The 26,585-nt window shown below is 39.1% G+C and overlaps 1 protein-coding gene across 4 annotated transcripts; it reads left to right on the forward strand.

The window, feature by feature from the left end:
- The first annotated feature begins 254 nt into the window (after positions 1–254).
- mink1 (misshapen-like kinase 1) lies at positions 255–25,741 on the forward strand. 4 transcript variants are annotated; one of them, XM_023404805.2, is made up of 30 exons: positions 255–396; positions 752–934; positions 1,024–1,134; positions 1,224–1,314; positions 1,421–1,551; positions 1,644–1,698; positions 4,091–4,169; positions 5,576–5,751; positions 5,891–5,960; positions 6,074–6,284; positions 9,095–9,202; positions 9,823–9,909; positions 11,926–12,102; positions 12,201–12,371; positions 12,714–12,980; positions 13,439–13,518; positions 13,607–13,710; positions 13,811–13,902; positions 14,723–14,874; positions 15,032–15,149; positions 16,511–16,627; positions 16,908–17,019; positions 17,371–17,520; positions 18,269–18,412; positions 19,046–19,180; positions 19,312–19,412; positions 19,532–19,681; positions 19,770–19,929; positions 20,041–20,180; positions 20,288–25,741. In XM_023404805.2, the coding sequence occupies exons 2-30, from the start codon at positions 794–796 to the stop codon at positions 20,369–20,371; spliced, it is 3,714 nt and encodes a 1,237-aa protein (XP_023260573.1). In that variant the 5' UTR covers positions 255–396; positions 752–793; the 3' UTR covers positions 20,372–25,741. The 4 variants fall into 4 exon arrangements, with proteins under 4 accessions (XP_023260573.1, XP_087029720.1, XP_087029719.1 ...); XM_087173594.1 differs by having other exon boundaries at positions 12,822–12,980; XM_087173593.1 differs by having other exon boundaries at positions 11,929–12,102.
- Positions 25,742–26,585: the final 844 nt, after the last annotated feature.

Genomic DNA, 26,585 nt, shown 5'->3' on the forward strand with positions numbered 1-26,585 from the left:
TGTGTGTATAAAGTTTGGAGCTATGCTCAATTAAATAGCGCTACACAGCTTGTGTTGCACAGCAAAATAATTCTAAATGCAACTGACATGATTCTGATGAAGTACTGTATCTACTAAACCAAAGATTTTCAAGGTTTTTGTTATGTGAAATTAAAATGATCTAATTGCTTTTATTTTGTATCCTCAGCGGAACTTTTAACTATGTTTTGTATTTAGAATTGTTTTGATCCAGCCATTGTTCTGACTAACTGAAGCCAGATTGAACAGTTACTATCTGACCCTGCTGTCAGCTTGTTGTACGACTTATGGCTCTGCCTGTATCTCCTGTAGGATCCAGCTGGAATCTTTGAGCTGGTTGAGGTTGTCGGCAATGGGACATATGGGCAGGTGTACAAGGTGAGACATGATGGCTATATCACATCTGAATAATGTGCTGAAGCATTCAACACTTAAATTGTTGAATATTAAGCTGAGCAGGCTGAAGTGCGGCTCTAAAGGATCACTCCAGTGCCTGTTCTTTGTTAAATTTTTGTGCATTTTTTTTTCTCTGATTCTGATTTAGCGTACTGCTATGTCAGTAGATTGTGAAAGAAAGATAAGCGACTCCAGTAGAAGAAAATGTAAAATAAGAACAGCAAAATGATGTGAAGAAGCAAATTGGCCATACTTTATGGGCCAGGTTAATGAGTCTCAGGTTTATTTGGAACTTTACTGACCACTGTTATGATGATCCAACTTGCTCTTGAAACAGGGCCGTCACGTGAAGACGGGCCAGCTGGCTGCCATCAAGGTGATGGATGTTACGGAGGAGGAGGAAGAGGAGATCAAAGCAGAAATCAACATGCTGAAAAAATACAGCCACCACCGCAACATAGCCACGTACTACGGTGCCTTTGTTAAGAAGAGTCCACCAGGGCACGATGACCAACTCTGGGTCTGTCTACCCTTGTACCTGGCCTAATGATTATATCGCAGCATGCTTCTTTGATTGTGCTCGCTAAGTCTGTATTTGTCTTCATATAGCTGGTGATGGAGTTTTGTGGGGCAGGATCAGTGACCGACCTGGTTAAAAACACTAAGGGCAGCTCTCTAAAGGAGGACTGGATTGCTTACATCTGCAGAGAGATCCTAAGGGTGAGAAACTGCGGTTGCACCAGTAAAAATAAGCCTGTGGCAGAGGTCATACCTTACTGACCATTTCTGACTTCTTTGCCTGTGCTCAGGGCCTTTCTCACCTCCACGCCCATAAAGTCATCCACAGAGACATCAAGGGCCAGAATGTGCTGCTAACAGAGAATGCAGAGGTCAAACTTGGTATGTTGAACACTTGAATGTTGTTGGCCATTGTATTGCAAAAGTACAGTAGTATCTCTCATTGTCTCGCATTCTTTCCTTCTGTGATTCCTTTGTCCACATTCAGTTGATTTTGGGGTCAGTGCTCAGTTGGACAGGACCGTTGGCCGTAGGAACACCTTCATTGGCACACCATACTGGATGGCACCTGAGGTCATTGCGTGTGATGAGAACCCTGACTCCACCTATGACTACAGGGTAACAGCAGCACTGTATACGTGTGTGTGAGTACTGTGTGGTAAGAACAAATGAAAGATAGAGACTGACCTGGTCCCTTGTGTATTTTGCAGAGTGATATCTGGTCCTTGGGGATCACAGCTATTGAGATGGCAGAGGGTGCACCTCGTAAGTGTACACACTCAATTGCACACCTATTTTACCTGTTCTTGGCTGAATCATGCATTTCTATGTTCTCAGCAACAGATAATTTTTCATCATCTCAAAGCCCATTCTAAAAGACCTCATGAATGAGTCTGTCTTGCATATGTGGCCTTGTTGTCTGTGTCTTCAGATGGACAGCTGACTCACTGTAATCAAGGTAGTGTAGTCGTGAGCTGGCAGTTGGCCTGTGGAGGCTGATTGCACAGATCTCTCTGTTCTGCTTAGTGGGGAGATGTGTCTGCCTGGAGATTTGGTATCAAACCTGACTGAGAAGCAAAGAACATCTCACTAAAGAGAAGCAGCTAAAATGTAAAATAAACATTTGTCTAGTTGGTGGTGGTTATAATGCAAGTGTCATAACCCTGCCTACAGCAATAATTAAACAACTCTCTTACTTAATTAGTACTACAGTGACCATTAAAGTAGTATTAGAAAAAACACTTGTAATATGTGGAGCACTGTTTTATGAGCTTTGAATTGTTGCAGGGGAGCAGATGTAATTTTGAGACATCTTAACAAGATAATTGAAGTGTTTTTTTAATTGTAAAAAAAAAATATGAGACAGAAATCATTACTCCAAGTAAAGTATTTTTATGTTTTAAAACATGTCTGGACAGGATCTTTAAGGTTAAAGTTTAACTGCAGTGACATAAGGCATACAGGCCAACTATCAAGTTGTGATTTACCGTTGTCCTTACCCAGTCTAGTCTCTGAAACCATTGTCAGTTAATAGATTAGTTGAGCAACTGCAGGTAATGGATGAAATCAATCAGTTAATTTCTCTGTTTGAAACCATTATAAAAGTATGACTTTATGTTTTGCTAAACCTTTTGTTTAACAAAACAAGCAATGTCAAGACACCACACTGTATACCTTGGGTATTTGTCATTAACCACATTATCATATTAATACATTGATAATTGATTATTTTAGGTCTTTAGTTAGTGATAAAAATCATCATTAGTTGTTTTTCAAAATGTATGTGATGTGTTTCACTGTTTCTTTGAGATGGATTAGATTACTCTTTTTTTTTTTTTCTGTTTTCAGGAAATGTTGAACATTTTTTGTTTCACCATTTTCAAAATGGCGGAATTAGATCAGAGGGGAGGGCCACACTGTTGTTGTTGTTGTTTGAGACTATAAAATATATGCTCCCTCATATTTCCTTCTGATAACCACCTATCATTTGTGGTTGCATTATATGCTTGCTTTTAGCTTGTTTTTCAACATGTATACCCTTTTAAAATACTTTTTTCCACCCATGTGATGCATTGGCCTTGGCAGCTCTACATCAGGCATGTTTTGATCTGTACTCGACTCAATCTTCACACAGCCTTGACAAATGATACATTGTTTGGAAGCGCTAAGTCTCCTGATTCTATCTGTGCAAAGCATTTTAGGATCCCCACATCACTGCAGCAGCTGTGACATAGAATTGGTTCAGACTTGTTGCTATTGCTCCCGAGTGTTTTCCACAAAAAAGCTGCTACTTCAGGCCTTATAGTCCCTTTTTAATGCCCCAGAGGCGAAAGAACGTAAATTTCTACCATGTTTGTGTTTTTTTTGTTCACCTAAGGTGCACAGACAAACAAAAGCAAGAGTGTCGGTGAATAAAAGGTAGTAATTTAAATACAGAGCTTTAGGACTGTTTGTACAATTGATCAGCTAAAAGCCTAAACAAACGGAACAAGTTGACCTCAGATAATTAATAAAGCACGAAACGGGATGGTAGTTTGTAACCCTGTGTACTTGATCATTTACACCAACGAGATGTTTGCAAATTTGCCAGTATCCTGTCAGTGGGTGATCCAAATTAAAAAATAAATTTTAATGTAAGCTTACTGAATAAATACTAACTTTGCTCGAGCATTATTACTATGTGTAATGTTATCCATCTATGTTATATATAGCATATATGTGTACATTATCAGTATAGCTGTGATCCCTTTGTTTTAATGTGGCTTTGGCTGTTTCCGTCACATTGCATATGTCCAAAAACTGCGTTACAAAAGCCTATTTACTGTGAAACTCTAAAGCTAACCAGTCAGGTTTATCTACCTACCTACGCTGGGAACACAATGACTCACAGCCCTTGCTCTTACATTCAATGTAACAAAGCCTGAGGCCCCAGGAAAGATTGGATAACAGCAGCTGCAACCATGTTTGAGGATACAAAGAATATGTGTAATGGTGGTTAGCATTATTTACAAACTACAATGTGTGGGAATATATGATGTCTGCCTAACATAAAATTTATTCTGATGTCCCTTTTTCCTTCTTTGTACTGTAGCTCTCAGCATGGGTAGGAGGATTTAGTAATACCTAACCACTCTCATCATCTCCCTTATTTCTGTAGCCTTGTGTGACATGCACCCGATGAGAGCCCTCTTCCTGATTCCGAGGAATCCCCCTCCGAAACTTAAATCCAAAAAGTGGTGAGTTATCAACCACCCTTACCAGACACTTACCAGGCCGTCATGTTAAATCTGTAAAAGCTTCAAAACCTTAACATGTTTCTAAGGGCAAAATGAAGAGAAAGTTGCCCCAATTTTTTTTTTTTTTTAAATGGAAGAATGTATACTTCTCACTGTCTGGTACTGTGCAGTAGATTATGTGGTAGATACAGTCTGTTCCAGTGTTTTTCCCTATCAAATTACATGGAAACATTTCTATGTGGAGCATCAGATAAAATGGAAAAGACTGCCCCTCTCTGAATTGAATAGTGTAAATCTCTGTTAAATATTAAAAAAATTATCCAGTTGTATTTGTTGCAAATTCTGCAGTAATTAGTTTGATATGAAAGTGCAAAAGATCCAGCCATGGCAGGAGAGCATATTTATACGCATTTTAGTAATGGACATCTGCTTATTTGATGTGTTAGAAACCAGGTTACTGCAGAGCATAGATACATGTAAAACACACTTAATGAGAACAGCACTGAATGGAAAGAATCCTGATTGTACAAGAAACGATGGAAAGTTACAGGAAAATTTGTGATTTCTCAAAGCAGATGTTGTTGTGCCTCAGGTTACTCTGGGTACATTTATCCCTGGATTGGGAAAGACATTGGTGATGGCTGTCCCTCACTATTGCAAAGTGTGAGATATACTTTGTCCCAGTATTGAAACATATATTATTGTGAGCAAGACATGAAGTTGAAGGCTTTTAAACGAATTTGTCATGTTCTTCCTCCTACCCTCTTTTTTTGCCCCTATTACTTTTCCTACTACTCATTAATGAAATAGTAGAGTTTATGGTCCTACAGCATTCAGAATACAATGCTTTATCTGCAAGTTTTATCATCTTATCATTCTCATCATAAAAAAGCTGTCAGTCAGTATTGTGTGACTCAAAATCAGCAATTATATAAAATCATATGCAACGGATCAACACAATAACACGAACACTTGAATACAATGAATTTAACAATTCTTGGTTACCATCTTTGAACATTATATTGTTGGGCTCGCATTTTAGCTGCAGTTTCAGAGAAATTCAGTGATTAAAAAGTAACAGCTGGTGGTAAAGTACTATAGGTTCTCAGATTGTTAATTGACTGTTCATTCTGTCGACTGATCACAGCTACTAGCTGTGAGCTACTATCTGCCCTATCAGTCAAAATATTTCTGTAAGGATATTGCTATATATTGTGATTTTTTTTTTTTTCTCAGTGTGGACATTCTGGACATGTGAAAAAGGCTAAAGACATATCTGTTGACTTGAATATTTCTGATTATTGTTGGATCAGGATTCATTGCAATACCAGCCCAGCTGCTCCATGTTTTTCCCTCCCTCCCACTCTCCCTCACCAGTTTATCATCCTCTAACCTGCCCCTCCCAGGTCCAAGAAATTCATTGACTTTATAGAGGGCTGTCTCGTGAAGACCTATCCCAGCCGACCGTCCACAGAACAGCTGCTGAAGCACTCCTTCATCAGGGACCAGCCCACTGAGCGCCAGGTCCGAATTCAGCTGAAAGACCACATTGACCGTACACGCAAGAAAAGGGGAGAAAAAGGTAGGCAAATCACAGGGAAAGGGCTGCATATAACACAGGCAACATGGTCTGATCCACTAAAATTAGGTTAGATTATTGTGTCACAGTGGTTATTCATGATTTTGTTCTGACTTCTCTTTATTCTAATTTTCCTTAATAGAAGAGACAGAGTATGAGTATAGTGGTAGTGATGAAGAGGATGAAAATCGTGGAGATGACCGAGAGTCAAGGTAATTGAGGTTTATCATCTGTGGCTAAGTAGTTTGAATTCTTGACTTGTGTTCTTTGTGTGAACGATGGCCCCCAAAATCCTTTCCTTCGTATCTTCAATTTTTGTCATCAGTTCAATCCTCAATGTGCCCGGTGAGTCCACCCTTAGACGGGACTTCCAGCGTCTGCAACAGGAGAACAAAGAGCGCTCGGAGGCTCATAAGAGGCAGCAGGCCCAACTGGCTGCTCAGCGCCGAGACCCTGAGGAACACAAGAGGCAACTGTTGCATGACCGACAGAAACGCATTGAAGAGCAGAAGGAACAGCGACGCAGACTTGAAGAGGTATAGTCCACCAGGGAATCGATCCTTTTGAAAGGAATAGTTTGACATTATGAGAAATGTGCTTATTCATTTTCTTCCTGAGAATTAGAATGATACCACTCTCATATCTGTATGCTAAATATAAAGCTAGAGCCAGGAGGTGATTAGCTAAGCTTAGCATAAGGACAGAAGGCCTGGCGCTCTCCAAAGTTACAAAACATGCCCTCTAGCACCTCTAAAGCTTCTCTTATAACTATGTCTTGGCAACCACTGTACCTTGAGAGAAAAAGTTAGAACACAAAACCTTCCAACATGCTAATCAGTGAGCTTTTTAGGTGCTGCTAGGTTTATTTTTTTTATCTTAATAGATAGCCAAGGTAACTGTTTCCTTCTGCATCTAGTCTTTATGCTAGCTAAGCTAATTTCTTCCTGGCTCTAACGTCATACTTAACACACAGACATGAGACTGGTATCAATCTTTTCATCCAACTCTTGACACAAAAGCAAATTAATGTGTTTCCCAAAATGTCAATCTATTTCTTGAATGAAGCCTATGGTATTTTTCTTGCATTTATTGTAAAATTCTTTCTACCAAGTTTTGAAAAATTGCACCCAATATTGAGATTTGAGGTCCGGTATCTGCAAAATAAAATGCTGCATAAAGTCAACGGTGGTGACGAAAATATATCAGAGCAAAGCAATAGTAATGTGTCTGCTCTTATCCTTATCCTTGAGACACTTAACTACTTGCTGTTCCCTTTTTCTCTGCCTTTTATCAAGGCTCCAATCGTCATGTCAGTATTTGGTTTGCCATTGTTGGCTTTTTTCATAGGGGCACAGTATTTAGGATTTACTTTTTATTGTGGGCCCTTTAAACTGCTGTTATGTAATATGCTGAATGTATACACTATGAGAATTAGTAATAAATAAAGGAACATGCAAGAGTAACAATGTTTGAAATTATTAGATTTTGAAATTTGGAAATGAGGGCTATGCATTACATGTAAAACACACCAGCACACTTAACCTGTCAATCAGGATTTTTCTGTCCCTAACTCAGAGTCTCTGTGACTAAATAACTAATTGCAAGTACTAAATAAAAGCTCAGGTAACCTTCAGTGGCAACAGTACCTTTTCAACATTTTGCTCACTAACATTCATAGGTATATAAACAGTTGAAATAGTGGGGAATAGAGTGAGATTATTTAAAGTGAAAGACTGTCCTGCTCCTTACCAACATGAATTATTAATAATGAATTATTAATTCTGTAAACATGTGCCAAGAGTGAGATGTTTTTGTAGCCTTGAAGGAGATGTTTTTGGGAGTATGAAGTTTGTGGAGTGCACTGAAACTGCCGAAAAATTAGCTTCACTGAGTATGGAGATTTGTGAGTTGTGTTAGTGGCTCAAGATTCAGGCTTTCTCTTCATTAAGCCACTAATCTGCCTGTAATGAGGCCAGGAAACACAGAAACATTTTGAACCAGCCCTGGAGGCTGCATTTGTTAATTTGACTAATATAATTCATAGTAACTGCAGTATATGAATGCTATTTTTACAGTCTGTGTGTAGATGTAGTAAATATGTAACCAAGAAATACAGATAGATACAAATTAGACAGAAACAATAATGATTAAATGTTGGCCATCCCAGATCTGAACACATCATCTTATCAATTTATATTATATTTCATTTCCATCACCCACAAATTTTCTGCCCAAAACAATCATTTACGCAGTGTATATAAGGCTGTTAACAGTGTTTGTACAGCACTGTATGGAATAAAACAAATTCCCCATGTTTATTAAAATGCTCGCACATATGAATTATTGTAGCAGCTGACATAAAGTCATAAATATATTCTTCTAAATATTTCACATCCCCTGAATGGGTACCAACATCTTATGTCATCTTCTTTGCCCATCAGACATTTGTAGCTTTATCTAATACTAAGTAGACAAAATGTGATCATAATGAACAATTGTCAGGAAAAAAAGCCTTGTGGAAAGCTTTGCTATACAGTCTGTAGCCATTACTAGAAATTAGTTTATTGATGGCTGGTGCAGTCAGATGATCATGGTCATTTTATGTATCATGTTATCACATGCATCAAACAAATAGAGGAAACTTAAACCATACCACTTTTGTGTTAGATTGTAATTTGTCATTGAGTAACAGATAGGACTTGGAGGCAAACACTGATGCAACAGCAGCACAACACAATTAAAGTTTGATTTATATTCTGTGTTTATTCTGCCGCTGTGAAGCTGTGAAAGGTTTCAGGAGTTATTTGGGATTTGAATGAGGCACATATAATTTCACTCATATTGCCAAAAAGTATTGTGTAGTATTTGTGAGGTAATTTGCTGCAGTACGGTAGCACTCCCCTAATCTACCTCCACCTCCTCCTCCTCCTCTATCTTATTTGGCTCTTCCGCTCAACAATGAAGTGCTAACAACAACTGTAGACAAGCGAGTGTTTTGTGTCACTACCAAGTGGGAGGTTTTTCATTTCACCACAAAGAACAATTCTTGTTCTAATGCCCCTCAAAAAAGCAGGTAAAGACTGCCACAGTTGAATAACTGGTCAGTTTGAGTTTAAAGCAGCATGCCCAGAAGATGATTAGGATGCAATAGGTCTGAGTGAGTGAGAATGACTCACAACCTCTATTCTGTGCCCTGCACTCCCGCTCCCTTCATTTCTTTTTTCTAGCTCTTTGCACAAAAAACAAGGGAGTGTTTTTTTATAAGCAGGCTATCCATTATAAATTCCCCTGTGAAAAAATAGCCACTATGCTCATTTCTCTTTTTCTTGTCATCCTTCTCTCCCAGCAACAGAGAAAAGAGCGAGAGATGGTGAGGCAGCAAGAAAAAGGTCCCCACCGGAGACTTGACGATATGAGACGGGAGGAAGATAGAAGGTTGGCTGAGAGGGAGCAGGTAACCAACCACAGGAGACATGGGGCTGTAATCAGCCAATCAGGGTGATGTGTGGGTGTGTCCATCAGCAACACTGTACAAGTTGCTCTGGTGGTGAAATTCCATGAGTAGGTTGCCATAGCAGCAAGGGTCTAAATTAGTGTTTTTATTCAGAGATGAGTTTTTCTGTGGGTGAGCTCTCCGCGTCTCTTATGCTCTGTTTCCAGTATACCCTCAGTAACACAAGAGTCTGGCATCATAGCACCATCACCTTGTAGTGCCAAATACAGATTTTATGTTAGTACATCATTGTATAGTTAGCATGATAATATTCTGGTAAATATTTCTGTTATTTATCTAGTAATTGGTCACAATCTGCATATATTTATGAGAGTGATGTATTGTTGTTAATGCTAACTTTTATTTGTGTCTACAACTTCTAAACAGGGACAGTGTGTTTTGTCACTGCTTTTTGATTTCTGTCTCGATATTTTATTAGTACAACACATGGTTTCTGTTGTTTGCTGAAACGACATTACGCAACTGTTATATGCCTCTATCTTCTACCCCTCCCCTCTGTACTTTCATTTCTCTTTTTCCACCTTAATGTCTGTCATTCCTGCTGTCTTACCTGTCCTCAGGAGTTTATCAGACATAAATTAGAAGAAGAACAGCGGCAGTTAGAAATCCTTCAGCAGCAGTTGCTTCAGGAGCAGGCATTGCTGATGGTAACTAGTCCTCACCTTCTTTATCAGTTCTTGATTTGACTGCAGAGGTTCCCATGTTTCCATGTTCATGTCCTCCTCTGAGTTATAATACTTCATAAATAAAGGAGATTTATTGACCACCACTGAAATATACTATATCTATCCTCACAACAATGTGGCTTTTTTTGTCAAAACAAACATTGCATTGTTATATCTCTGCTTGTGTTTCCTTTGAATTCTTTTAGTTGGACTAAAAGGCAGCTGATTATTATTACTATTTTTACAGTCAGATTTTAACAGCTGTACTTGTATTTGTAACAAAATAAGGAGGTTCTGGTTCAGGAATTTGAAGCACCCTGATATAGATATGCTCTACATGTTAAAAAGTATGGATGCAGCTCCCACAGTATTGCATGTCTTGAAAAAGCATGCACTGACCTAGATTTTTAGGGCATTTTTAGGCAACTTTTGGTGTATCAGTGGAAGTGTATCTTGCTTAGATTGAGGGAAAGAATTAACACACTCCTGACATCTTTGTTTGAGCTATCTCCTGTGGAGCGTAGGAGTTGCTGTCATTTGGATTGAGCTCCTGTTTTTTGGAGGGAAAAAGAACCCAAATCCTCACTACTGCGTGAGGCATTTGAGATTTCACAGATCTCTCCTAGGTTACACATTCACATAAGTCCTGTGTATATCCATGCCTTAATAGCGACCAGAACACAGGGTCAGACACAGGCCAGTGCCCCTTGAGCAGTTTTTGGGGTTCAGTGAAGGAACAGTGCTGTGATGCAAATTTGGTATAATGGGCACATTTTGAACTGCAGGACACGTAATATACACTAGCCCAAATATCTTTTTTTCCCCATGCACAGTAATTGCAAAAAGAACAGCAGTAAAGCAATGAAGACATTCTGACTGTCAGAGACGCCCTGAAATAACTCATCAGAATCAGAATTTGATTAATTCCATTTGGAAGTCTTAAATGTACTCCTGTAACTTGAATATGTTAATGAAAACTTCACTACCTGCAGCTGTTTGAGAGGAAGTGCTGTCCTGTAGAGATGTAATGAAGATAATAGCAGTCAAAGAAAATGTGAACAAAATAAAACTAAACCACTTCCAAAAAAATCTGAAGAAATCTAACAAAATGCATAAATAAAGAAGAACTGCTGAACGGCTTTGATGGCTAACTAAAGAAACCACAAAGTCAGACACAATTCATTACTTAATAACATTCATTGGTCTAAATCTATATTCACACATTCAGTAATCTCTCCATTGGGTCGTTGGGCTACCTCCCCTCCCTCACAGGGAATCATGTCCTCTCCCTCACAGGGAAGCACCTGGGTGAGACATCCTTACTGGGGACCAAACTCATTTTTCTCACTGACTAAATCTAGCGCTTTGTGGAAATTTAAGCAGCAATTCAAGAAGAGCAAATGACAAGTATTTAACTTTATGAGGAAGTTAATTTTGATTAATTGTTTATCAAATATAACTTAATGTGGGATATTCAGAAGGTCCAGTAGCCTTTACTGCTTGAGAATGGAAAACAAATCTCTGTTGTTGTAAGAAACAAAATGACTTCGACTCATGGTTAAAACTCTTTTCATTTTTCTTTTATTTCTTCTTTCCTCAACAACACAGTGGCCATCAAAAGGCTTGGCCAGAGCCTACTACTTACAATGAAAAAGCAATAAATCAACTGACTATCTTTTACACTGTCTATTTAAGAAACTGCACAAAAAGATTTAGTTACAGACACAATCAATATTCTTTTGATATAGGTTGGTAATTTACTGCTGTACTAAAAAAAGGAGTACAAAGTTAGAGATGATAAAGTCTGCCCCAAACATTTACTGTCTCAGTAGAGGAAATAAGTGGTGGTCAGCTAAATGTGCAAACATCTGCCTGTAGTTTAAAGTGAATGCAGACTTGCTGTTAGCAGATATGTTGGTTCACTTATGACATGCCTGAGCTGTCTGTGTCCAGTCTGAGGCAAGCAACATCTTGACTGCAGTGTGTTTCTTTGGTCAGGAGTATAAGCGCAAGCAGCTGGAGGAACAGCGTCAGTCAGAGAGGCTACAGAGGCAGCTGCAGCAGGAGCATGCCTACCTGGTGTCTCTGCAACAACAGCAGCAAGAGAAGAAGCCCCAGCTCTACCACTATAACAAAAACCTGGAGCCCAACAACAAACCTACTTGGGCTCGTGAGGTAGAAATGTTACCTTCATTTACAGCATCATACACCACAATCAAACTGCTGTACACTGGCCTGCAGAGTGGATCATTTGGCTGTTGTCCATATTTCAGGTGGAGGAGAGGAGTAAACTCAACAGACAGGGCTCACCCAAAATCTGCACCACTGTCTCTGACACTGCTATCCAGTCACGCTCTGACTCAATCAGCCAGTCAGGAGTGGTCCAGTCTGCTCAGACCCCACCAATGCAGAGGCCTGTAGAACCCCAAGGAGGACAGGGCAAGGTGGGTGTTTAAAATTCAGTTGATTAAAACCTGGAAAAAACAATGGAAGATACAACAGCTTTTGCCTTTCTGCCCCTTAATTCTTTGCTGCTTTACCGTTTATTGTCCCTGTTACCTTATTTATACCTTCTTTTATACCCTCTCTTCCCTCTCCACCCATCACTTGGTTCCTACGTGTTAAAAACATTCACCTTGGAATACAAACAAAACCTTGCATTTTTCCTTCGCTTCGGCCTCCTTCTCCAACTGTCTTGTGTGTTCTTTCTTCCGCTCGGCTGTCCTTCCCTCCTGGTGTGCTGCTGCTGCTGCTGCTGCTCCTGCTCCTGCTCCTGCCCTCTGCAGTTCCAGATGGCTCACTTGGTTCCTCTGAAGCCTTATGCTGCCCCTGTCCCTCGCTCCCAGTCCCTCTGTGACCAGCCCACTAAGACCATGTCCGCCTTCCCCACCCAGGATCCCTCCCTCACCCCCGCCCCCCGCCCCATCCACTCTAGAGAGCTGGTGCGTCAAAACTCAGACCCCACCTCTGAAACCCCCGCACCACAGGCACACCAAATCAGAGAAGATCGCGGCCCCTGGATCCGCCTGCCAGATGTGGAACTCCCACCCAAAGTAAGATCTAGAAGCTGGTTTTGACTCAGAGCAGGTGTGCAACCCTTATTTATATATATATATATATATATATATGTGGGAGCCTTGTTAAAAAATATAATGATAGCTGGACTACAGTTAGTAAACTGACATTGAAATCACTCCTTTTTCGGTAAAATAGAAAGTCACACAATAGATGTTTTTCTGTCCTCTTCTTTGACCTCCAGTTAGTGGTGGAGGTTAAAACCCCACCCTGCACTCACATGCTGAGATCAAGGGAAAACTTTTGACCAGTTGGCCATTACATTTATGTGAATAATCTCAAAGGTGATTTATGCGATAAAATTGTCAGTGCAGCCTCGGCTGATTAGTCTGTCTGACAACAGGCTTGTAGGAAATTGCTGTTGTTTATTAAGAGTGGTTTTAGGGTTTTTGCAAAATACTGGTAAATGTACGACCTATGATGTTGCTGTCCTCAGATTCCACAGAGGACAGCATCAATTGCCACAGCTCTCAACACTAACCTGACATCTGGCATAAGGCATCCAGTAAGAGCCAGGTAAATGCTTTGATCAGTTTGATTAGTGCTCTCTAAATGGTAGGTTTGAATGACGACTTAAGATAAGTGATTTGTATCCTCATTGCAGCAATCCAGATCTCAGCCGCAATGATCGCTGGGAGAGAGGAGACAGTATGAGCATCATATCCAATCTGCCCCAGACTGGCTCTCTAGAGAGGCATCGCATCCTCAGTGAGTCCCTGCCTCCCCAATGCTATTTCTCTGCAGACTGTCTTTGCAGTAAGCCTGGTTTCAAAAATCTAACTACACCATACGACATTGTTCTTTTTAGGTTCCTCCAAAATGGATTCACCCATTCTCTCCCACGAAAGTCGCCATAAGCCAGGGGAGTCTCGCACCTCCTCCCGCCCTGGGCGCCCTGCTGTAAGTGTTCTTTCAAAACAGACATTATATTGGCTGTCTTTCCAGTATCCCCTACTTATAAGAGGTGCATGCAATATATAATTCTGCTCAGATATAAGCAGTTATACAACAAAACACTAACATAACGCACCTGTTCTGTTAATTTACTTGTAGTATAGTAATTTCTCCTCAAATATCCTTTCCTTCACACATAATGTACTCTGCACTTTTGCTGTTTTCCTCCATGTTTCTCCTCTTTTCAAATCCCTGTTTGTTGACCTCAAATGTACAGAGTTACAAGAGAGCTATAGGGGAGGTTAGTATCACAGTCTTTGTGTGTTGCGCAATACTAAATGTTCATGCATGAGTTTTTATCGGCATTCATTGGCTGAAAAAACATGTTCATGTAGAATGAATTGCATGCTCTGTAGTGTCTTCATTTATTGGTTAAATCATGTTTTGTCTTTGAATGAAATTCCCTCTAAATTCCTTTTTTTTTTTTTTACATAAAGGCCTTTTTAATGTAGGTATTCTTTCTGTTACTCATTTGGGCATCGTACACTCAGCATAATGCCATGGCTCAAAAACATCCCAAAATATCATCAGGTTACAGGCTCTGAATTCTGAGAGTATTGGGAGTTTTGAGTCTGGACTTACATTGGGACTGTTTTTGAGCCCATCCTCCTCGCGACCCCTCACCTTCAGCTGTGTCTGGATTGTCATTAATATTAGTATTGCATATATTGCTGTTGTATTATTTGCTACTTTCTCCAATAGCTGAGATTATTTAAAACATTTTGTGAATGCATTCATGAAGTAAACGTGGTGTATATGTGTGCAGGACCATGGTCTCTTTGCCAAGGAGCGTGCTGAGGAACAGCCAAGGCCACCAGTCAAGGCCAATGATTATTCCTCGTCCTCTGAGAGCAGTGAGAGTAGTGAGGAGAGTGAGAGTGGCGAGGGAGCAGAGGAGGAAGAAAGCCCCACAGATCGGTAATACTGTCGCCTGCGAATACTGGCAATTTAGGAAGCAAAGAATCATTTTCATTTGTGAAATTGACCTTTAAATAAAGATTTCAATACATCCTGTAATATGGTGTTACTTTCTTTTCATTTGTTTCCATTATCAATTTGTCCCTCTTGATTTCAGTCACAGGGACGCAGACACTGATTCAGTCAACACCATGGTGGTTCATGAAGACGAAGGCGAGGGGGGAGATGGAGAGCAAGCTGGAGGGTATGGGGATCAGACAATGCTGGTGCAGAGGGTGAGTCATCTGTATACGTAATGATACTTGAAATGCATTGTGACTTGATGGAAAATTCAGTCTGTTACATGACAAAGAATATTACAGAGCAGCAAGACAAGGGGAATGGGTCCATAATATTGTTCAACAATGTTTAACTAACACTGAAAAATTGAATCATAGAGGAGAGGTAGACATGCAATGCATTGTCAACTTTGCTATCAATAGTGTGTAGTGCTGTAGGAAATGTTAGCTAGCTGCTGCTGCAGACTAGCTCACAGGATCACAATAATCATAAATATGAGATTTTCTGAGAGATGGCAATATGATTCAGTGACAGACGGCATACATTTTGCAGGTGGCTCATGATAAGTTGAACGTGGGAAGTGTCACTTTCATTGAGGTGCAAAACTTTTTTATATTTATGCATATGTGTGTGTATTTTAATGTTGAGTCAGCATCAAAATATGTGCCACACACTACAGCTACATTACTGAATATCAGGGAGAGATATGGAGTTTTTTATTTTATTGGTCTGACATTATAAATAACATAGCAAACATTATACATGACATGGAAGACGAACTTTGATTATTTTTACACATACAGTAAATATACTTCCTGTGTTTGAAGTGCTTTAAACCGGGCATACTTTTATATCACTCACTAAACTCACTAGATACTCACTAGACAGAATCATCGCCAGGAGGTCACATTTACCATTGAGTATGTGTAAGATAGAAGGTGTAAATTATCTTAAGGAAAAGAATGGGTTCCTTGGAGTCTTTTTTAGAGAACTTCATATACATTTGACATACATTTTTGTGGCTTCCATATTTTGTTTTAAAAATCTAAATATTTATAAGCTGTGTAGATAGATCTTTTCATAGGGCATCAGTCAGTTTAAAAAATACAAAAAGCTCTGTATCTCTTATTTCCCTTTTTTTCCTTTATGTTGCATTAAAACATAAATCTTGTGTTTAGTTTTTGCTTAAAAGATATGAGGCTATGAAGCATCCACTGATGTTTTTTTGTGCACTGCAGGTAAAACCCGGAGTAGTCAGTTAACTATGGGCAGTCATTTAGAAACGGATGATGGAAAGCCGAACAGAACTCTAGTATAGTATAGTATAGTGGCACATCAGTGACAAAAGACACAACATCTAGCTGAATCTCCCAGTGTAAAGAACAAGACCTTGACTTTTTAATGCAAATTTGGTCACAGCTGTTACTTCACTTTTTGTGGTTACTGTGGTTGTGCAATCAAAACAGGTCGTATCCTGGTAATCAGTACAGGAGATTAGACTACATCTGAATTGCTTATTGGTGTTATTTATTACAGGGAGGTGTGTGTGTATTTGTGTTTCTTTTCTACCTAAAAGACCCCAGAGAAGCGGAGCCATAATGGATACACTAACTTGCCAGATGTGGTGCAGCCCTCCCACTCCCCCACTGATTCAGCCACTCACTCTTCCCCTGGGAAGGACTCTGTTTATGACGTAGGTTTTACTATTGCTAAGTATATCAGTCCTAAATTCCTGGTTTATTTTTATGTGTTCCCTATTTGCCATCAGTCCAGCCATGAAGTCCACTCATAACACATTGAATTTCATGAAAATCAGTTCATTTTGTAAGTGGACTGTCATCAAAAATACAAATCTTAATATAAAATCTTTTTTTTTTTTTTTTACCATTTTGTCTGACAAACTAGCATCTCCTCAGACATGATGTTGATTTAAACAACACTGTACAACTCATACATTTTCTCTGCTCCACCAGTATCAGTCAAGAGGTTTGGTTAAAGCATCTGGCAAGTCCTCCTTCACCACCTTCGTGGATCTTGGCATGTACCAGTCACCTGGAGGTACAGGGGATAACATCTCTGTCACTAGTGAGTCAGAAGCTTTTCAGTCCTGCAGCAACATCCAGAGTTCCTTGAACATTAAACAATGATGCTACAGCTGATTGCAAAAGTATTCAGTAAATTAACCTTTGACATTATTTCTTGTGCAATAAAATACACTGAGAGATGAAATTATGCAGTTTTCTTTCAAGACTGAGAGAATATCTTGCACAACAATGGAATATACATTTTATAAAATTGTAACTTGATAATTGGCTGTAATTTCTCTTTAAGAATGAACTGAAAATTTGTGTGTAATTCCAAACCTTGTAGCAGTTTTTCCTGGTTTGTGTTTTCCCTCCAAAATTAAACAATTTCCATTGCTGCCTCCATGTTTAGGCTCCAGGTTTGAGCAGCTGAAGATGGAGGTGAGAAAAGGATCCATGGTGAATGTCAATCCCACCAACACACGCCCCCCCAATGACACACCTGAGATCCGCAAGTACAAGAAGAGATTTAACTCTGAGATCCTGTGTGCTGCACTTTGGGGTAAGAACGGATTCAATACTTCAGTGTAAATGCAAAAAAGAAAATCCAAAACATGGAGATTAGATACCTTAAACTAACTATATTACTTAATGTATGGTATATCAATTAAACACAATCAGATTGAAAACATAGAGAAAAATCAGTCAGTGTCAGAGCCAAGTTATTTTAACCCTCCTTATTGCTAACTACTATGTCAGCTCCAACAGGGCTCTGGGTTCAAATATGACCAAAACAAGAGCAAGAATATTAGATTTGAGTCTAGTGGTGTATCTTAAACTGTATTAATAACTCTTCATAAGAGAACGTAGTGTCTCTGCTTTCATTATCAAAGCAATTTTTATAAAATAAATTCTTCAATCTTTCACCCATGTAACTTAGGGAGAAAGGTTAAAGTTGTGTTTTTATGTAACAAACTTAATGCATTATTGAGTCTCTCTACTCCATCTTCAAATATGCTTGTAGATACAGTAGTCAATGGGTCACATCACACAGTTACATCATGTATCCATTAAAGTTATCTTTTATACATCTCGTTAAAACAAAATTAAATATTATGGCCGTGCAGTTGCTGCAGGTTATAATGGGCAAACGATAATGGAAAACAAACGTATTCAAGATGACAAATAACAGGAGTTACAAAACAGGCATACTGCAAAGATATTTTTAGCTGTGGCTAGCGGAAAGGCAATAATTGGAATCATTGCATGCACACTGAAAAAGCTGTGTATTTGTGCACGTGTGTCCCCAGGTGTGAACCTGTTGGTGGGCACAGAGAACGGTTTGAAGCTGCTGGACCGTAGTGGTCAGGGCAAGGTTTACCCCCTCATCAACTCCCGCAGATTCCAACAGATGGACGTCCTGGAGGGCCTCAACCTGCTCATCACCATATCAGGTCGTTAATGCTGCTCCTCGCCAGTCTGCTCTCACTACAGTCAGTTGAAGCTGCCTGTGCTTTTGGCATAGGGCCACTGTCTTTAATGGGATGCCAAATACTAGATGCCAAATTGTGCTAATGCTTTCAGATTTTTTTTTTTTGCATTGCATTGCATTTTGACTTTGCTTTCAGAATCACAGGAATGCTGTTTTTATTTCTGTGTGTGTAGAGCTTGGAGATAGTGACAGAAGCTAATATTACAATATTTTTGAACACATACCTCACTTTTATCAGAATATCAAGCCAAATTGCTGCTTAAGTTTGGAGTGATAGTTTTTGACGGGATCAAGTCTCGATATAATATATTGAAAAGCATATTTGCAATGTGATGATGTTGTTGGTTTTAGCAGATATTTACTTTGAGAAACGAGGGGTGGAAACATTTAAAAAAAACACAGGTAGAGGAAGTCAGCATGTTCACATAAGAAATTTGTGTCAGTAACTTTAAAGCAGTATTTCAAACTTGGAAAGGATATTTAAGTGAGATATATAAGTTAGTATATACAAGTTCTATACTGTTTCTTCCATGTAAATGCATTTAAATAATTCCTTTTTATTATTTGTAATTAATCTCCTAATGTGTCTATGAAGGCAAGAAAAACAAGGTGCGTGTGTACTACCTGGCCTGGCTGAGGAATAAGATCCTCCACAATGACCCTGAGGTGGAGAAAAAGCAAGGCTGGACCACTGTGGGGGAAATGGAGGGCTGCGTGCACTACAAAGTGGGTGAGTGACATATGATGGCTATTTATCACTGCTGTCTATTCTGCTTCAGGCATATTCTCATAAATGCATGTGGCACAGTGAATTATTGATAACAAGTATTTGATATCAGATGGCCTTGTTGTTCTATCTAGTGAAATATGAGAGGATAAAGTTCCTGGTGATCGCTTTGAAGAATGCAGTGGAAGTGTATGCTTGGGCACCCAAACCTTATCACAAATTCATGGCCTTCAAGGTAAGTCTCTCCTTTCTCATGAGCTGGATTAGTTATGCAAGATCAGTCAACCAGAAGAGCATTCAATTTGATTATTTTCTCACTTTATGCCCATAAAACCCTCCACTCCTTTTAACCAGTCTTTTGCAGACCTGCCACACAGGCCTGTCCTCGTTGACCTAACAGTGGAGGAGGGTCAGAGGTTGAAAGTCATCTATGGCTCTTGCGCTGGTTTCCATGCCATTGACGTGGACTCTGGAAACAACTACGACATTTATATCCCTGTACATGTAAGTTATACAGCTGTCAGACAGAAACAGTGTTTTGGCAGATGTGAAAAAAACAGGAACCCATCCCTTCTATTTTCATCTCAAACAGATCCAGAGCCATGTGACGCCACACGCAATTGTGTTCCTGCCCAGCTCAGATGGCATGGAGATGCTGCTGTGCTACGAAGACGAGGGTGTCTATGTCAACACCTACGGACGCATCATCAAGGACGTGGTCCTGCAGTGGGGAGAGATGCCCACGTCTGTTGGTACGGGTCAAATCCAAAAACACCTTAGATGCACTTAGATTAAAGTGGCCACATCATGTGTATGAACTGTAATCAGTTTGATTTGTAGTTAAATGACACTTTGCCTTGCAGCTCATATCTGCTCGAATCAGATCATGGGCTGGGGAGAAAAGGCCATTGAGATCCGCTCCGTGGAGACTGGACACCTGGATGGTGTCTTCATGCACAAAAGAGCTCAGAGGCTTAAGTTCCTTTGTGAGAGAAATGACAAGGTGAGAGTTGCAAGCACTTAAAGCATGGGGCTGTGAGGTCACTAATAGCAGCTGAATTTAAAGACGTTACTGACATACATGTCCTTTGTGTCCGTGCTGTCCCTCAGGTGTTCTTTGCATCAGTGCGGTCTGGCGGCAGCAGCCAGGTGTACTTCATGACCTTGAACAGAAACTGCATCATGAACTGGTGAAGGACCAGCTGCTCTGGTCAGTGTGTGGAACCCAGCAGGGTTTGGAGAAGGAAGTGCATCTGAAAATTCTTGCAAACGCATGCACACAAACGCGAACACTTCTCTCACTTTCTCTCCAGTTCACTCTCACACATGCACTCTAACAGACAAACACACACACACACACACACACACACACACACACACACACACACACACAACACAAACAAACACAAAGAATATCTAACTTCATTCCAGCCTACACTCCTTAAGTCACACTTTCTACCGAGGCCCCCTGATAACATTCTCCCTGGAATCATCACGAAAAAACACTGATGTGCTTCAAATGTTAATACCATCTATTAATTTATACTGTATATATTCTTGTCTTGATTTACTTTACTTGGTGGACCTGTGTTCAGTCGTAACTATTTAGTTCCTAATTGTGAAGTATGTTAAAAACATTCCTTGATGGTTCTGCAGTACATTTTGAGGAAGGCATTATTTACCAATACTGTATGTCAAAATGAAGCTGTAAATAGTTAGCACCTGACACACTTAGATCCGAGTCATTTGCAGGCCTCTCATATAGCCTCCATTCAGTGTGTTGCCACTGGACACATGGATAAATAATAAAATGCTGGAACACCCATCTGCAGTGGCTGGTGGTTCCCCGTTGTTTTGGGGATTTCACAATTTCAGGAAGACTTAGAGGAAGGACTTAATATAAAAAATATTGTAAAGGGACATTCAAGTCCAAATAAAGTAGCTTGTGCTACAGTAGACAGTGACCTGAAGTCCTGCTCTCAATAACTTTTTTTTTTGTTCTGGCCTGAATGGCAAATTATGTTGCAACTCTTAATCACAGCAAGTAAGCCTTGAATGCTTCAAAAGCAAAATAAATTTCAGTTTAAAAACAAATAGATAATAATAAAAAAAACAATCAAAAGTCTCATAAATGTGCAGTACTCAGAATAAGTACTGTGAAATCTCCTGCTTTGCCTTTTTTTTCTATGGTTTACGTGAAACCATTAATTGACTCATCAGGCTTGTATCTAAAGTTTTTGTTTTCGTAGATTTACAAAATACAAAAATTTGATATTTATATGTAGTGATTCTGTATTGGTATTAGCCTACTGGTATTCTTAATTTTACTGTAATTATATTGCCATTATATTGCAATATATTCTATTCATGTTCATGTATTTAGCTAGTACTAGTTAGGGGAGTATGGTGACAACTTTGGAGGACAGAGGGGTGGGACATTTGTCAGTAAAGGATGACATTGGAGAAATGCAGAAGGAGGGTGTCGCTGAGATTATAGTGATGAAGGGAGATCATTTTCAGGGTTCTTTCACCCTCCAACCATAGTGATCTACTCTACTGTGTTATATTTCAGTTCTTGGGCTATTTTTGTTAGTGTGGATCTTTTTGTGAGAAGTATTTGTCCTGGGGATTGCAGTGGAAAAGCTCTTAGTGTGGTACAGTTCTTATTTGTCTTGGGCCAGTGGAAAGATTTAATGTAGGGCGACTCTGCAATACCACAGAGGACTCCATCTCATCAGGCACTTGAGAACACTTGAGACTCAATATATTTCATATCTATACATTCTGCCAAAGTTCACAGCATATTCTGTTGTTGGGGTATGAACCAAGGCCAAAGGCAAAAGCGTTTATTTGGCGACTATAGAGATTTTAGAAGAAACTATTCCTACTGATCACTAACCAGTTTCCTTTGAGTGTATAAATCCAAAGAATTAACTGGCTTTTCAGGATGACTATGGTATTATGCTTTAATAGCTGCTTGGGATTGCTTAGATAGATCTGGACTCTCTGTTTGTTAGTAGTGCACATATTCCCCCTCCCCTTTTCTTTAGAAGAATCAAGTGTGTGTTTCCTTTCGGCAGCTGCATAAGGGAGATATTGTGCTCTCATACACCAGGCAGTACGGTAGAAGTATTAGGCAGCATTATCAGGAAGTAGCCTGGTGGGTTTTTTTTTTTTGTCAGCAGTTGGTAGATCAACACATGAATCAGGCTTTGTGTTCAGTGTTTGATTACAGTGTGGTTACAACAACACTGTGCTGCCACACCAAGATGGTTTTACTCATTCCTATCATGCATCTAATCAGCATGGAGTTGTGGGGAAAGTTAGATCTGCCTATAAATAAATGCTGACATGTTGATGTTAAAAGAATGCAACTGTAAAGTTTTTGTGAAACTGCCATTATGAAAAGCTTTTGGATGTTATAAAAGGAATCTTGGCAAGTGATCAGTGGGATAGTCTGCTTAAAGTCACGCTTTAAGCTAAGGAGATATATTTTATGCATTGAAAAAAGAAAGCTATTAAGAATGCAGTGAAAAGTCAGGGCAGAGAGCGTTTAATCAAAGATTATATAAATAGATGGTTAATTTTACGGTAAGATTATAAAACAAACTGTAAATGAGCATGGAAAGCACTTTCACTTCACTTCAGTAAACACACATTTACGAATATATCTCGAGCAGATACTTTGGTGTGCATGTAAGCCATTGAAATGGAGTATGTATTACTGTATCAAAGTTGTTTTCCCCTTTAGCGAATGTGTTTTTATTCCTACATATGTTGTGTGCCATGACCTACATTTCAGTTTTCTCAATTACAATACACCAGGAGTTCTGGCACTCATTCTTTTTATGGGCAAATCATTTTTTTAATTTTTTTTTTCCAATCTGCCATGTTTACAGTTTAAGCAGTGCCTTGGAGTTGGGAAGGCGAGAAGTTTTAGGATGGGTTGTGAGCCCCCCAGCCCCCTACCCCACTTGTCTCTTACTTGAAATCACATGAAGAAGAGGCACAACTATTTTTGCTCCCTCATTATGACTAATGTTCTGTGCCAGTTAAGTGCACTTAAGTCAAATCCAGAAGACCCCGTAGAGGGACTTGAAATGCTTTTTTGGCACCTAAAACGATCTGCAGATGATTATCCATTCAGAAAGTTGCAATAACAAATAAGTTAATACATGTCCAATTAATCCAGTGTAACTAGTAGAGGATCTTATCACAGTGGGAGCCAGCATAGAGAAAAGCCATACGTAGGAAACATGTTTGTAGAAGAAAACTTAGTACTTGTGCACAGATCAAATTAAACTGTGTTTGATGTCTGCTCAGAAAATGTAAGTTCTTGCAACAAAGTTGAGGTAAATGCTTATTCTTTAATGATGTTGATTGTTTAATCTTGTAGTGGGGAAAGTAGCTCGATATATTCTAAGAAGCCTATTTTATAAAATATGTAAATTAGCCTATATTGAGAAATAAAAGTGAATGTACATCTATAAGACAGATTTGTATTTATATAAAAATGTGTACCACTCTATTAATCAAAGCACAATGTATTTAAGGCAGAGAGATTGAAGCTGTAATCGAGTATAACAGAGAGATGGAGTTTTATTTTCCTCATTCACTCAGCAGTCGTCGAACTTGTCAGTATGTAACCAGTCTAACTAGTTGGTTATAGTGAAGCGAGTAGTCCGCACAGACAGATGTCTGTATGTGGACAGTGTCAGTTACTACAGCATTTCTGTTGGGTTATCCAGACAGAAAAATAATGTCTGTCGTCTGGTAACCAGAAGAGCCAACTTTGGCTGTGATTCAAACACGCGCGGTGACTCATAGATTGGTGTTGGACTCTCGACGTCTGGTGTAAATTGCCTATGTGGGTGTGACAGGCTTTTAATATGCTCAGGTGACGACAGGCATCATCACACAGGTGGCACAGTGGTGACGCGATGGGCATAATGGCCTTTGTTGTGAGGTTACTGGCTCTTGGCTTTGGGATTTTATTACGGAACACAGACAGACCCTTGATAAATTTAGTTTTATACATTTTGGTCATCATGATATGAAGTTGAGGTGACAACACTAAGTAGAGTTGTCGGACATTTCCCCTGCCATTGTGTTTGCTGCCTCCTAGCTTCACTGCACTTAATAACAAAGAATTTAATGTTGCAAAAATTATTTTTGAAAACAATTTGAAACTGTCTCATCTTAATTCAAATTAAATGTACAGACACTGATCTCTCTTTTTTGATAACATTTAACTTTTGAATTATAATTAAACTTAACATTTAATGACACTGACGTGCAGAGTGCCCACAATACGCTCAGATTTGTGTGATAAAATGTAATTAAAAGGGTACTCCACTGATTAGGCATTGGTCCTCTGGAACATTGTCTGTCTCATGATGGACAGTTAAAAAAAATATAGATCAAAATTGATGCAGCAGAACCAGAGAGATTCTATTTAGTCTATTTAGTCTATCTATATTTTAGTCTTGAGCCCAACCAGTTTATCAGATTTCACGCAGTTCTCTCTGGATCCACAAAAGGCTTTCAACAACTTTTTCCACAAGACCTGTAAAAAGTTTGTTGTGCAAAATTGGTGGAGTTGTCCTTTTCTTATGTTGTCTTATTTTCATGCAGCAGAAATTCCTACAGCGGGTTGCAGTATATAAAACAGAAGAGTAGTTCTGATTGATTCCTCTATAAGCACCTTAATGTATGAAAGTGCTTTTTCATTTCATGCCAAGAGCCATTGAAGATGTGAACCTCACAACTCTTTAGTTTTAGGGAAGATTTGTGTCAGATTTGACAGCAGAATTCATGTAACCTGGCTCTGAAAAGCCAAGACGCACAAAGTTTCTCATCAGAAAGAAAGACACACTGCTGAGTTGTAGGTGGAGCGCTGATGGTGTAGATGACATTTCTTTTTTATAAGCAATACAAGCATTTGAACAAATCAAAACCATGGCTGTCCATCTCAGTGTGACTTGCAGGAAGTGATTGGTCAGTGGCCTTTGGCAAGCTGAATGTTGGCTGGTTTGTGTGTCGCTTGTTACAGAAACTGTTCTGTACTTTTTGTTTGTAATCACAAGAAATACTACTTCTCTGTGTCAGTTTAACACAGTCACCTGTTGGGATGCTTGTTCTTGTTTTGCTGTAGTGAAATCCCAGAAACTGCCTTTATGAACTTTTACGTATTGATAAATGGATGATAGCTGATATTCTGATGAGGCACTCCTCTCTAATAGCTTATGCTTCTAATCAATAGCGTATGAATGGAATAGCAGCTGTAGCTGGGAGTGAGGCAGATCAGACTTGGGGAGCTCAAAAATGACGTGGATCTTTGGACAGAACTACAATATCTATTATTCTTTTTCAATAACTTTTTTTTAAAGACGGTAAACATCTTTGCAATGTTTTAGTGTGTGCGCGCGCGTCTGTGTTACTTGTGAGAGGTTAACTCCAGATTGTATTTCATAGACTGATAAACTTTAAACTTTCAAAGGATTGTGTTGAATGAATTCATGTCTTAATACAGAATTGTTTGAAAAATAAAATACCTTGATCTCATTTTGGTCTGTATTAGTCTTGTTTAATTCATTTTGTATTCTGAAAAATATCCATCACACAATATTTGAAGTACATTTCTTTGAGTCATTATTACCAGGGGACTAAACATGATTCCAGAATAATGATTTAAACACTTTCTTTAACACTATAGTGGTGACCAGAGTGAAATATTCTTCAGTGTTCGACCACATGATGGTGCTGAAATCTGCTTACAGATATGACACTACTGCTTTACACGAGGTGACACTGTACATTTTACATTAGGCACAGAATTTACAGAGTCACACTATTATATGGATTAACTTAACTAGCTAAAAGATAGAGAAAATATTAATGGATAAAGCTTTCATCCTTGTTTTGAGAACCAGAGATGCTGACGGAGCTGCAGCACCCCCTGGTGGGTGAGGGCATAAACACTTCAGTCCTCCAAATTAAAATTAAAATTATAAAAGCTTCCAGAATTTAACATTGCAGTGTCATTTCTATCAACAGAAAAAGGTGAATTACTCTTGACTAAACTATTAGTCTGTTAACCATGAGCAATGATTTGAAAAGATATTAAATAACATGAACACAGATGATTTGTCATTTCAAATTTCATTGGTAAAATGTTCAGCTATCACTCATTACTGATTGAGTATTTTTCATGGTTTTCTGTGAGGAACCACAACTATTTCTTTCCCAGAAAAGAGAGGCACCTTTAAACTTCTGTTTTTTGTTTTAGCTATTATATTGGTTTTACTATATAGGTTTAAATGGGATATTTTTTTTACATTACTTACAGACAAACTGTTTATTTTCTGTATTTAATGTGGGTCATTTTGTGGCACTATTTACCAGGACA

The sequence above is a fragment of the Seriola lalandi genome, unplaced genomic scaffold, assembly GCF_002814215.2.
Source record: "Seriola lalandi dorsalis isolate HSWRI2012SDOR001 ecotype SW California unplaced genomic scaffold, Sedor1 jcf7180002054256, whole genome shotgun sequence".
Taxonomy (NCBI): domain Eukaryota; kingdom Metazoa; phylum Chordata; class Actinopteri; order Carangiformes; family Carangidae; genus Seriola; species Seriola lalandi.

Coding starts and splice junctions, on each gene's coding strand:
- mink1 (XM_023404805.2), top strand. CDS start 794: ATGGATGTTACGGAGGAGGAGGAAGAGGAGATCAAAGCAGAAATCAAC. Junction 9,910..11,925: donor AGGAGCAGGCATTGCTGATG/GTAACTAGTCCT, acceptor TTCTTTGGTCAG/GAGTATAAGCGCAAGCAGCT. Junction 16,628..16,907: donor GGAAGGACTCTGTTTATGAC/GTAGGTTTTACT, acceptor CTGCTCCACCAG/TATCAGTCAAGAGGTTTGGT.